This window comes from Acomys russatus, chromosome 20 (assembly GCF_903995435.1).
Source record: "Acomys russatus chromosome 20, mAcoRus1.1, whole genome shotgun sequence".
Taxonomy (NCBI): Eukaryota; Metazoa; Chordata; class Mammalia; order Rodentia; family Muridae; genus Acomys; species Acomys russatus.
The window spans coordinates 55,622,947-55,636,742 of NC_067156.1; the positions used below are offsets into that span (position 1 = coordinate 55,622,947).

General features: G+C 41.0%; 1 protein-coding gene across 10 annotated transcripts in view; it reads left to right on the forward strand.

Annotated features, from left to right (window-relative positions):
* The first annotated feature begins 272 nt into the window (after nt 1–272).
* Tcf4 (transcription factor 4) overlaps nt 273–13,796 on the forward strand; it is a 336,672-nt gene continuing 323,148 nt past the window's right edge. For 3 of the 10 annotated variants that reach the window (XM_051163527.1, XM_051163533.1, XM_051163531.1), the window contains exons 1-3: nt 275–786; nt 2,979–3,070; nt 4,785–4,857. In XM_051163527.1, coding sequence (XP_051019484.1) covers nt 2,999–3,070; nt 4,785–4,857 — 145 coding nt within the window. In that variant the 5' untranslated portion in view covers nt 275–786; nt 2,979–2,998. Of the gene's footprint in view, nt 787–1,580; nt 1,734–1,990; nt 2,118–2,978; nt 3,071–4,784; nt 4,858–13,796 lie in introns of those variants that run through there. The other 7 variants (XM_051163532.1, XM_051163535.1, XM_051163534.1 and 4 more) reach the window with 6 other exon arrangements.

Here is a 13,796-nt window from a genome sequence, read left to right on the forward strand (position 1 = left end):
CCGGCCTTCAGGCGAGTTCACTCATGCTGAGGGAACAACACTGAATTGGAGGTCAAGGCCTGACAGGGGACAGGGCTCCAGGCGCGCTCAGGGAGATAAGACCTGAGACCCACCCGCCGGCGGGACCGCCCCGGTTCCCGGAGGAGGCGTGGCTTAGCACGCCGCCATCTTGGCGGCCTCTCTAGGCGCTGTGTTTACCACTCTATGGTCCCGCGCTCCCGCCCCGCCCCTCCCCAGTCATTGTCTGGTGGAGCAGCCGCGGCCGCAGCGCCTTCTCTTTATAAGCCGCAGTGCCCGGATGTGAATGGATTACAATGTATCTTTCAGGGAAACCTATTATTATCAATGTGACTCCTCGGGGGAGTCAATGATGGTGTTGAGGATGATGATGATGATGATGAGACGCCTCTAAACTTGGAACAAGTTTAGGACTTTCAAAGAGAAGAAAAAAAAAAAATACAGCCAACAAGACTGAAGAACAATTATAACTATCCTGTGTTGATTTTTTTATAAACAATAAGAAAAAGTTGTCGGATTTTTTTTTTAAATGATTAATTTTTTGGGGGAGGGAATTTTGTTACAGTTTTAAGATGAAAAATGCAAAAACCAGAGCCAGGTGAATAGTCTTGTAATCTGTGACTAACCCTGGAACAGGACTGACTACTACTTAAAATACTCTTTTGGGGGATACACATGTGAGATACTAAGTACTTGCAGAAGATTTTTGTCTCTCTTTTTAAAGTCTCTTTCCTTGGAATATTGTGAGCATATTTGTGGCCATTGAAGGTAACGTTACAATTTGCTGTCAGAGTAAACTGTTTGTAATTGAACTGCATTTTTAGAATGTTGATCCCAATGTTTTATTCAAACAAAAGGAACAACCTATTAAATAATTGCCAATGGGAAAACGTGTGTGCATGCATTTCGGTACGTACTCGCACATCTAGCAATAGCAGGGTTGGGCAAATGTTTTCTTTAAGATTAAAGTATATATTGGGTAAAGCACGCATGCTATTACGAGAAAATAATTTTGAAGCTTAATTTTTGTCCTAAAAGACGATGTGAAAAAAGTGTGTTTTAAGAGCATATAGGGCCTGCAGTGGTAAATGGTGAGTTGAAAACTTGAAGTAGTGCCGAGCGCGGAATTGGAGTGCCTAGTAACTCGTGTAAAAACAAAACCATATTATTCATTCCCTAAAATTACCTTTTTTTTTTTTTCTTAAAACCAAAAAACAAAGTTTCCTGCTATACGATTCTGTGAGTTAAAAGGGCGAAAGGAAGAAAGTCTGTGATTCAGGTTTCGGCCCCAACGCAAAGTCCCCAAACAAAAATATCTCCCTAGCAAAAACGTGGACGAGTTTCTGTATGGAAAAGAAAAATATTGTTCGTCTTGGCAAAGTCTTTATGCATCACGTGTATTTGCAGCAAAGCAAAACTTGCTTTGCAGTGTGTGTGTGTGTGTGTGTGTGTGTGTGTGAGAGAGAGAGAGAGAGAGAGAGAGAGAGAGAGAGAGAGAGAGAGAGAGAGAGAGAGAGAGAGAGAGAAACACACTGAGAGGCAGAGACACACAGAGAGACAAGAGACACACAGAGAGAGAAGTGAGAGGGGATGTAAACTCGAGTGAATTTCAAAGTGCCTCCGATGGACGAACCCCGCAAACCCTGAACTGTTCAGGCTTCAGAATGTAACTGGCGATCTGAGGGGAAAATGAGGTGCTGGGTGATTTTTCTTTGGTGGGTTTTTCTTTTCCTTGAGACCGGTTGGTGTTGGGCTTTTTTCCTGGGGTGGGGGTGTTTCCCGGCAGCCCGGCCCGGAGCGCCGCGTCTCCCTGCCGGAGCCCCCCCACCCATTTCTTTGCTGAACTTGCAATTCCGTGCGCCTCGCCGTGTTCCCCCTCCCCCCTTCCCTCGTCCCCTCCCCTCCCGGGAGAAGAGAGTTGGTGTTAAGAGTCAGGGATCTTGGCTGTGTGTCTGCGGATCGGCGGCGGCGGCGGGGAAGCCGGAGCGGGCGCGGGCGCCGGCGGTTGGAGGAGGTGGTGGTGGCGGAGGCAGGGGGATAGACATGACCGCCGCCTGGGCGCCGGCGCTGCACCGGGAGCCCCTCGTCGCGCGCGGGCGGTAGGTAGCGGCTCGGCAGGGCCGGCTGGGCGGATGCGCGGCGGGGCCGGGCCGGGCCGGGCTAGGCGGCCGCTCTCGGGCTCGGGGCCCCAGGGTCCCTGCTGTCCCCGCCGGGGTTCGGGAGCTCGAGAGCGACGGCGTCCCCTCCCCCGGCCTCCGCCCCCTCCGGGCCCGGCGGGCTCCCGGGCACAGCGCACTTTGCCAATGGGCCTGACTTCAATTTATTTTTTTCAATCCTTTCTTTCACAAATTAGGGGTGCGGGACAATTGGAGGACCCTGAGCCTACTGGGCTCCCCCCTCCCCGGCAACCCCACCTCCTGTGGACCGGTTTGCACTCCAGAGACGCTGGTCTTTAATTTCTTTAGAGCTACTTTGCAGGGCAGGGGGGACTGCTGTGAGTGTGTGCAAGTGTGTGCGTGTGAGTGTGTGCGTGTGAGGGGGTGGGGTGGAGGGTGGGGGGAAAGTTGAGACCGGTTCGTGCAGTAGTTTCTCTTTTCTCTGTGATCCATTCATTTCTCCCTCTACCTCCTGTTGCATAAATTGATGCGCTGATGAGCGGCTACCCCCCTTCTTTCCTGGATTTGGTTTTATAGTGGATGTTACTAGTTTGATCGTCTCTTTGGAAATACAATACAATATCGCTATTTTTTTTTTTTTTTTTTTTTTTGCTATTGCTGCCTATTCCATTAAAAAAGAAATAAAAACAAAACCCAACAACAACTCTCCCATTCCTTCCTCCTTTTCTACCTTAATCCCATCCGCTCCTACCCTCCAACCCCCCCAGTCTCCAAAAATCCGATTGTGTTTTCTCCAAGGATTGGGACTGGATTTTCTGATTGCGGTTATTTCCATGTTTCTAGGTTTGTGTGATTTTGCTAAAATGCATCACCAACAGCGAATGGCTGCCTTAGGGACGGACAAAGAGCTGAGTGATTTACTGGATTTCAGTGCGGTAAGAAAGAACGGTGGAAACTAACAACAGCTGTGAAAAAAAAAAAAAAAAAAAAAACCCTCCCCCAACACTTCAACTAGGAACCCATAGTAATGTGAAAAACTAGGATAATTTTTAATTGGCTGAATCCTTGGAAAATGTGAGGGACCTTTTGACAAGTTTTTTTTGTTGTTCTTTTTTGTTTTTGTTTTTTTGTTTTTTGTTTTTGTTTTTTTAAACTAATTTTGGGTTGTAGAAGACTGGAGACTTTTTTTTTTAAAGAGTCTAATGACTTGTCTTGATTTCTTTACCTACCAATTTCTCCGAAGAGTGGACTCTCACTCCAGCAGGAAGCAGTTTCAGATGCCCCTTGAAACTGTCAAGTCCACAGAAAACTTGTCCACATCTGAACAGAGTAGCTGCCAACTTGTGTACTACTCCACATCCTATTTACTTATTTATTTACTTTGGAAATAGAAACAAAGAAATAGGAGAGCCAGTTGCTGTAAAGTTGAGGTTAATGGTGCTGTGGGCCCTCCTGCCTTCCTCCTGATTGTCTCTTTTGGGATACTGGAAACTCCTATGCATAAATTGAGCATACATTCTTTTTAGAGTGTCTTGGACTATTTTAGTTAATTACCATCTTGAAATCAGCACAAGGAGGAACTTCCACACTTGTGGAGTTTTCCTACTGTACTCCCGAGGTCTCTCTTCATCCCCTCTGCTTCCCAGGAGTCCCACACGTGCCAGGGCATGGGCTCAGTGTTGATGCCAGATGAGTTTGGTATAAGATGCATTTGTAAAGGAAAAGCAAAAGAATCCACAGGACACACAAATAAAATCCAAACCACTTTCTAAGTGGGGCTCTCTCAGGCTGCTCCTGCCGCCCCTGCCACCACCGCTGCTGCTGCTGCCGCTGCTGCTGCTGCTGCTGCTGCTGCTGCTGTTGCTGCTGCTGCTGCTCCCCTTGTAGACCCTGTGGAGAAATGGCTCTTGGAAGTTTTGGCAGGAAGCAGAGCCCGTAGGCAGCTTTGCAGCCCCCTTTCTGCTTGCTGCACTTTCTCCATTCGCTCTTTTGCTTTTTGCAGGCTCTGACTCAGGGAAGGTGTGCAAAATGCACTAGATGAAGAAGAGCGGGGAAACCAATTAGGGCTGAAATAAATGCTGGAGAGAGAGGGAGTGAAAGAGAGCGAGAGGAGAGAGAGAGAGAGAGAGAGAGAGAGAGAGAGAGAGAGAGAGAGAGAGACTGACTTGCCTACATTGCTCTCATGTTTGACCTGAAGTGAAAATCTATCGCAGGTGGCATTTTTATTTTTGTTTTCATTTGGGCTCAGGTATGACAGACAAGTCCTGTAAAGGATGGAGATGGACATTGCTACATTTATGCCCAAGGTTTTCAGTATAAAATAAACAACTTTCTCCTCTTTGTCAAACTAGTGTTTTCTATAAAGGCTGCTGTCCCCTAATGTATATCTTGATAGTGCTGTGGGGACTGTGTTCAGAATATAGTAGGACTGTCTAGCAATCTAAGTCACCCGAGGAGGAGAAAGACAGAACAGGGTAATGGAGGGGGGAGGGGAGTGGGATGAGGTGTTGGATGGCGATACGTTTTTTACTAAGGAAAGCCTTAGCATTAACCCCAAGTTTATTTATAAAGAATGTGAGAGATCTTTGATGAACTCTTAAAGCCACAAATGTCTTCTTTTCATCTGTGCTATTTCTTTGTTTCCTTTAGATGTTCTCGCCTCCTGTAAGCAGTGGGAAAAATGGACCAACTTCGTTGGCGAGTGGACATTTTACTGGCTCAAGTATGTGAATTCTTTTTTTGGTGTGAAGTTCAATGTTCTTACTTGTTTGTTTACTCTTTGTGTATTTTTGGCTCTGTTGAAGTGTTCTGAAAGAAGTCATTGAGTTTTAGCCTATGATGCTGTGGTTGTCTCATCCATCAGAAGCAGACTTACACAAAATGTTGCCTTTTGCAATTAAAGTGTGACCTATTTCTAAATCAAGAAAACCATATCAGAATTCTATCACTTAATTTAAAAGTGATTTGAAAAAATATGGTTGTAGCTGAACATGTGGACATAAGAATGATGTTAATATGAAGACAAATCAATGTTCCCTATTTTAAAATAGAGGGGAAAAAAATCTAACTTTCTTAGAAGGGGAAACAATACCAGTTATTAGGATCTGTGTACAATGAACTGTTTTAAAGAAAGCGGCACTTAGTTTTTTTTTTTTTTTTTTTTTTTTTTCAGATAAGTCTGTAAATAGCCTCTTGCTAGCCTCAGAGGCTAAGTAGGAATTCATTTATCTTTAAACTATCTTGTGGGTGCCTGAGCTGTTTGTTTTCCCTCCCTTATCGTTGACTTATGCAGTGAATTTAATGTTGCTGATTTGAAGAGATTTAGCGTTTTATACATGAGACTTCTTTGGGCGATGCTTCTACAGAAAGGCTGCGGTATTCACAAAGGAATCTGTGTGCACAGTGATTATCTGTCATCTGAGGAGGAGTTTTTAGTATAGGGCTCTTAGAGTGTCTCTTATTAAAAGTGGGAACTGAAAATGTGATATTTCTGTAAGATGTGTTTGGTTTTTGTGGCCAACCAGTTTTAAATAAGGAGTCAATACATTGTTGCCTGCTGTCCTTCAGGTCCAGGGTTTAAATCTATTGATGGCTGTTAAGCAGCTGCAGGGTTTTAGAGTTCTGGCCATGGTACATAACGGTCCACAAGGTAGCTCTGCTCTTAAGTCAGGCTGGTAAATGTTGACATCTTATAGCTGTGAGATGCCAGTGTGTTTGTCTGCTGGCCATGGATATAATTTTTATATTTTTTTTCATCTAGTGCACTAACAACCAAAGGAATCTGTTTACTTATATGATTTGTGTAATTTGTGTATTTTTACAAAATGTATATCTTTTAAAACTTGCTGGTTTTCAAACTTCTACTGGCTCCCATAAGTTTAGGGAATTTTTTTTCTCTTTAACATGATTTACAAAATATATGATGACTCCTATAGTTTTCCCTTAGAATTTTTAGGGTGTTTTTTGATAAAAAAAAAATACTAATGACAATATATTTACTTTACTGTTTGAGTCCTGTTACTGGTTCCATTTTTTTTTTTAATTTTGGTATTAGTGTTACATCTTACAAATTTCTACATATTATTATTTATATAGTTTTCAAGACAGAAAATATTAATATGAATGCTTGAAGTCATGATGAAGACAAATGTGTCCTGTAGTCAAGCTAGTGCTTCCTGTAGATGCCATCAAAATGCCAACTTTATGTCTGGCAGTAATTTCATTCATGTTTTACTTAAGAGATGTGTGTATAGCTGAAATCTGGCTGAAGGAGATATCAGGGAGGCCCAGAAAGCCACGACTTTCAAAGTTAGTGTAAAATACCATTTGTACTGTTGTAAAGGTAGACACATTTGGAATAACTTAATGTATTACTTTAGCTATGCTTTAATTTATTAAGATGAATTAGAAGTATGAAATATGTTAAAATTTAAAAGACAGTTGTTCTATTCAGCACATGTTCAGTTAAAGTCCTTGTTGAAATGTTGAGGTGTTTGTAGACAGTATAGGATGGATACGTTGGATATGTATTGACTTACTTGGTAAGTAATCATATATCAAAACTCACAGGTGTTCAGACAATGATGTGTGTGTGTGTGTGTTGTGCGTGTGTGTGTGTTGTGCGTGTGTGTGTGTTGTGCTTGTGTGTGTATGTGTGTTGTGTTTATGTTTCTACAGTCCCAGAAAGACACTTCATCCCTGCTGAACTGTTAGGCTATTCCTAATGAATATGCTGTGATTATCTTCAGGGTGTTAAACTTTAAAGCTACCTGGCACCAGTGGTGTGGTTTTCAGGACCAGGTGTTTACCCTGTAAGGGTAGAAGGTGGTAGCGCTCTTTTTATCCTGCCTGCATGATTGGAAATGCTGTGCATTCACATTGTGCAGGCGGATGGGGCCTGGAATACAGGGGCTGCACAAGGTTGGTTTCCCCATCTGCTGTGGCACAGCAGAGCAAGGCTTATGCTTGTATAAAATAAGACACATCTCTTCTCAAGCATAACCTAAAAAAAATTATGCAAACTGCTCTTTGCCCTTTAACTGGATGAATTAGAAAACTTTGGGTAGAGGAATTGTTTTCTAAAGTTACTTCAAGTTCATGTTCATTTTCCTGAGTGGAGTCAGGTATGACTTTAAAACTTGGATTCAGGAAAAAGAGTAAATTTACTTTGAGTAAATGGTTCCAATTTGAAAAATCAGTGCTGGTCCTTTTTTTCCCCCCCCAAAGTGAGGTCTGCTCATATTTCGTACTGCAAATTCCCAATAGCTGTTGATTCCATTAATACGTGATATTCAGTGTGAGAATGAAAAGAGTGTGGCCGGATTCTCTTTAATCTTTCATTCCACAAACATGGCTTTTCCTACCACCTTAAGAAATGGTAAGGCTGCTGGGGTGAGTGGAATGTAACCTGAGCTCCAGCCTGACAGTCCCAGGGAGCATTTTTCACATGAAAGGCTTTTGTCAACCCAGGGAAGGACCAGCAGTTTTTGTTTGATGTTTGCAGGTGTTGGGCAGAGTGCAGTAAAACTGTTCAGCCAGGATGGACCTGAGCTACCATGACCTTAACTGGTGGCTCTGGCATTGTTTTTAAGGAATGACTCAAACCTATATGGTAATATATACAGAGCTATCTGATGTCTGTTATATCACTGATCTTAAAATGAACTAAAAGCATTCACATGCTTGCATGCTTGGAAAATTATTCTCCTTTAAAAAAAAAAGTCTGAGTCACCAAAAGAAAGCATCTGTGTGCTCCGATGAGCAGAGGCTTGATTTCCTGACATAACAAATGTGTAGTTTATTTGATTATGTTTGAAGCTTTCGGGAACAAAAGATAAACATACTAGAGTTTGGCATCATTAAAAAAAAAATCATTTTAGAACTTACCTAAAGTGAATACTAAACATCTTCTTAGGTCAGCTCTGTTGGCATCTGTTAACACATGTGAACAGCCAGTCTGTGAAGGGTCCTGCGTCTTTCCCCTTTGGTTTCAAAGTGGAGGGGTCTTTTCCCTGTACTTGCTTAGTTCTTAGGTGTTCTGCACTTGGCAAAATTGGCCAAATACACCAGTGTTAAAGCAATGAAGAGTAAAGTCAAAGCATATCACGTCTGTCTCCTGAACCAGTTTTGGGAAGGGAGAAACAGTTTTTGGCTTTCACACAAGTTAGCTTACATGATGCTCCCATGACACTGAAATGATATGTCCGTTGAGTCAAGTCATTGATTGGGGAAAAAAAAAAAAATCAACCTTAGTGGGCACTTTTGTATGATAGAGGAAAAAAAAAAATTAAGTGACTTACATCCTGTGTTCATGTCTACCTGTGTCAGTGTGAGTTCTTCTGGTGGTGTGGGAAGGACATTGGTTATTCCTGAAGGTGTTGTGGAAGAGATGCTCCCCAATTACTTTCCTTCCTTCCCTTCCTCCCTCCCTCCCTCCCTCCCTCCCTCCCTCTATCCCTCCCTCCTTCCTTCCTTCCTTTCTTCCTTCCTCTCTCCCTCCTTCCTGTGTGTGTGTGTGTGTGTGTGTGTGTGTGTGTGTGTGTGTGTTCTACACATTCCAGTTTGGTATAGTCGATGGTGACTGTAAAAGTTTTCGTGCTGACAGCTGTTTAATCGATTTTGAAAAGTCCAGTATCATCAGGCATGTTATAGTAGGACTCCCAGTCTTTTGGGGCCGGCCCCTGAGAAACACAAGACCTGGGGCCTCCAATACATAGCTGAGAAACTTTGGAGCCCAAATGAGGAACTTCTGTCCTTTCTTAGTATTGAAAAGCGGCATTGATTTGATGTCTGTCGTCCAGCAGATCCTTTGTTGGAAATAATGTTAGGCCTACTACTGTTTTTCTGTCCTCTGTCAGCCATAATGGGGTTTAAGTCTTGGTGCGTTGTGTGCACTGGAAGTGCTGTTATATGCATGTGCCATCTGACCACTTTGCTTTAGCTTATTGCTGTTCTGTCTTGCCTAGTGTCCCTGTGCTCTCTTTGGAGTACTGGGCAGACTGCACGTGAGCTGGAGGCGGAGTGCGGCTTCTTGTGACAGGTGCTATACTCTGTGCTATGTACTTAGTTTAGCTTTAGTCCTCTCAAGAACTCAGGTCAATGCATGCATTACCATGCCCAATTCATTAGATGAGGAAACTGAGGCACAGTGGTGTTAAGCCATGTGTTCCCAAGGCAAGCAATAAGGAAATTACATTTAAATTCAGCCCTGCCTAGACCCAAATCTTTCTTGTCTTTCACACACACATATATATACACACACATATATACACACATTCACATAGGCCCACAGAAAGGCATCAAGAACCAGACAGCTCATATTTTTCAAGATTACATAGCTATGAAATACAATATTGAGTCCTGGCATGAAATACTATTTATGATCTTTAGAGTAGAAAGCATAAAAAAAAAAAATGTATTTAAGATAATGTTACAAACCATACCCACTGCTTTTTCTGCCTCTGTATCCAGATTAAGTTACCCTTTTGAATTATGATGGATTTCAATGTGAGTTAATGTATTGTTCTCATATTATCACATTACTTTTGCAGAGAAAATATAGTAGATATTTTTAGAAGTTGTGCTTTTTTCTTTTTTTAAAATGGGAAATGTATGTGCAGCTATGTGGGTCCCAGTGAAAATATTTTCAATTATTTTTGTGTAAATAATCAGATCTGAAATTGCAGTAACCCAGTGTGACCTGTTAATATCTGAACAAATAAGGCCCTCATACTTAAATATAAAAAAGCATGCAGTTCATTGTTAGGCCTGTGAAATCAAATTCAAACTCTATAATCCTAAATTCAGTCTGCATCCCTAAAATAAACAGTTTCAAAGTTTTGATATGTCTATTACCAGACGTGTACTCAAAGTGTTAGTTTTTTAAATTCAGAAGGGAGAATGGGTACTCTATTTGACACTGACTTAAGTAAATAAAATGCATTAAACAAGCATGGAGATCCAAGAACTATTGAGTCTGAAATGCTTAGCATTTTTGACAGCATCAGCAAATTATCCTTCCCTACTATTGTAATGAGGAAATCACTTAAATAACAGATGAACAGCAAAGTCACATAAACATATATAAGAGAACTATGTAATGAAAGTTTATGCCGTTAATTGCGCAAATCTGTCTTAAATGGTTAGAATCATGGAGTAGTAAAGATTGTCACATAAACAGTTTTGTTTTGAGCTTAAAATTATTCCTTTTCGCTTTCATCTGCTATGATAAACAAAGTAATTCTGTATACCATGTAGATGAATCATTTACTTCTCATGATAAGCTCTGTTGGATAGTGGGGAGTTTTGCACCCTTGTTCAGGGTGTGCAGTTGAGGCCTGGTGGCCTCAGGCTTGGGATCACTAAGGTTGACTGTTAGAATGCTCTTAAGATCTGTTCCCATAGTCCAAGATAACAGATCTCAAGTTGCCTCACAAGGAACATGGTGTGTTTTGAAATGTTCTTCAGTTTACAAGTCTTGAACTAAAATGTTCTTGGCCAAGCCTTTAGAATCTATATGTGTGCTGGCTAGATCAGATTCTTAGAGAAATATGGCATTAAAACGAGGGCCAGGTAGGAGAAGACAAATCCTCCCTTGCTTAGTTTTATATTTTATGAGCTATTTTTTTATGACCAGGTGTTCTTCCACGTTAATTAGATCCAGCTATGTATTAGAGAAGGGAAAGTATATTATGGGCTTTTTTGAAAGGTTATTTTTGTTACATTTTTCTTAACTATACTGTTTAGAAATTTTAAAATTGACCACCAAATTTCAACGCTTACCCGGGAGTTATCCTCTTCCTGTTGTGTGACCCAGTTAGTCTCAGTGTAAGCTAAGTGTTCAGGTGATGCTTTTTGTCATAACTGTCCTTATGCTTAGGAGAGACATCAGGCAAATGACACTTTAGTCTTTCAGGAAGATGTGCTAATGTAAGCCAGGTACATAAGTGTACAAATGCATTCCTTTACACTAGACCCTCAGAAATGGCAAAACTACTGATGAGGTTGTTGCATTTGTTTTCATTTCAGAAACAAATAAAGGCCCACTTAATCAGCATATCAAATAGCCAGGTGTGTTTAAAATCAGTTCCTGTGGATGAATTTTAGGCCTGTAAGAAAGTATTTTCTTTAAAGGTGCAGCCACCCAATTGTTCAGATGGCTGCTTTTGTACTTTTGTGTGACAATTAACATGTAATGAATGACTTTCTAGACTGCCATTGGTAGTAATTACTATATGTAGTTTATTAGCTGCAGTCCATTGTTGGATGTGCCTGTATTGATTTGTTTTGCAAACAACCCTTCACACATGTGGCAGTATTTGTACATGACTTTGTAAAGAACCTGTTTCATTTGCTGATGTTGATGTTGTGTCTGGAAACTTTGGCTTACATGTTCTTATGTGGTAGCATGCCCTTTGATCAGTCTTTCTAGGCAAATTGTAAAAGGCAACCGGTTTTTACTCTAAGAGTCTTATATTCTGACTCTTAGGGAACCCTAAAGAAAAATCACACCCTACCTTTTTCCCAACTATATAAGTTATGGAAACTTGGACTTGTATGAGTATTTAGAAATGCTCTATTTTATGATAAAATATTAAGATTTTGGAAGAGGGTTAAATATCTCTTCCCAAATCATACATTAGGTTATGGCTAACACAGGGCATAAGTACACATGTCCCGCCCTCAAGTCACAGTGGCTGTGCTGCTATTAATTAGGGTTTGGTCTTTCAGTTGTTATCAACTATATATTTGCAACGGAAAAAACATATAATCTACCATTTCTGAAAAAAATAATAAAACTGAGATGGTGCTAGATGTACATTATATTCGGGCTCGCTTGTCATCGCAAGGTCTAATTTGGCTGAGGCAGTTGACGAATAACTGTTAAAATGCATTGTGTTATTAAAAATAACATAGTAAGACCCGTGATTAAATATCAGGGCTGTAATTTAATCTTGGGGGTTCTGGTGCTGTTCATAAACCATTTGGCTTTTTTCTGTAACAGATGACGTCAGAGTACAGCTTGATTGAATTATGACCCTGGTGGCAGGGCACCTGCCTGTGCTTACTTCATGGCATGTCAGCGTTTCCATTACGACCTTTTTTTCCCTGACATTTTTAACTTTGAATAGTTAAACTAGTCTGATGGTTGGCATATAAACTTTCAGCCCCTTGGGAACAGACTATTTTCTCAATAAAATAGAGAAGGTGGTGACAGAGCCCCATTATGGAATACCTTCTAGAATGTTCTTCCTTGCTTTAATCTTCCATTAATTTAAACATTCCCTTTTGAGGGACTTAGCTGAATTGCAAGACCTCCAAATGGAAGGTTTTTAATCTCAAATTTCCCAAATCAGGGCTTAACTACAAAGTCTTTAAAGGACTTTTAAATTAGGAAAGGATGGAGTATCTATGGAGAATGTTGAAATGATAGCCCTGGACAATCTAGTTTTCATATTCTGTGAAAGGCTGAGGAGCAAGACATGAAAAACATGCAAATTGGCATACTTTGTAATTGTTTCTGCAGTCACCTATGTTGAGTAAAATTTGATAACGAGTGGGTAGAAAGGTATGTTTATTTTTGTCCTGTCTAGAGCTTGTAGCATAGCATCCCCCGCTCTCTTCCTTGGGTCTTGATATGTTGGCGAAGGAGACAAGATGGTGTTTCTGTTTACCTGGCTGGCTATTGAGCCACCTATTTGAACACTGACAGATGGCTTATCTGATAGCTTTTAAAGTACACATTAAATTCACAACCCTCCTTGGCAGTTGTAAGGACATGAAAGACTTTGTGGAAGAAAGATGTGTCCCAACAGATCACGTAGCCCAACAAGAAAACATACAAAGTGCATATAAAATCAACATGCATCTTTTGGAAGATATAATCATATGTAAGTTAAAACATTTGTATATTTGTTTTTTTGTTGTTATTTTGTTTTGTTTTTAAATCACTAATATCTTGCTGTGTAGCCCAGCCTGGCCTTGAACTGATGATCTTCTTGCCTCTGTTTCCTCAGTGCTGAGGTTAGAGTCTAGTACCTCTATACCTTGCAGCATTTTTTTTTTTAAATTTTAGTTTTGTAAGCTTATTTCTTACCAGAGGGGACTGATAAAAGTTTTATTTAAGGATTTTGGTTCTTAAAGAGGAGCAGCATTTAACGTGTATGTTTAGGGGTGAAATCTGTATCAAGGTGACTATGAACCAGGAACAAAGAAAAGAACAGAGAAAACCAAATATAGACAGGGTTTGTGGGGCCCATTCCAGGAGACAGCCCTGTCCTTGCTCCGCAGTAGGAGTCCAGTGTCATCCAGGCACACAAGGCATGGGATGGTCTTCAAGACAACTTTCTTGCTTAAATGCCATTTTGTGTGTGTGTGTGCGTGTGTGTGCGTGTGTGCGTGCATGTGTGTGCGTGTGTGCGCGCATGTGTGTGTGTGTGCGTGCGTGTGTGTTTTCTTTTTCTTAACATGTTAGAGCTTTAAAGCCCATCTCTTAAATTAGAAAAGTAACACGAGCTCTACCAACAGAATTCAGGAGTTTACACCTGCTCAGAAAGTTAAAAAAAAAAAAAAAAAACCTACAAATTTAAAACATTTTAAGATTGCAAAAAGTCCATAGTCTTTTTTTGTTTTAATTGTCATTGCTCCCCTCATCACAAGGGT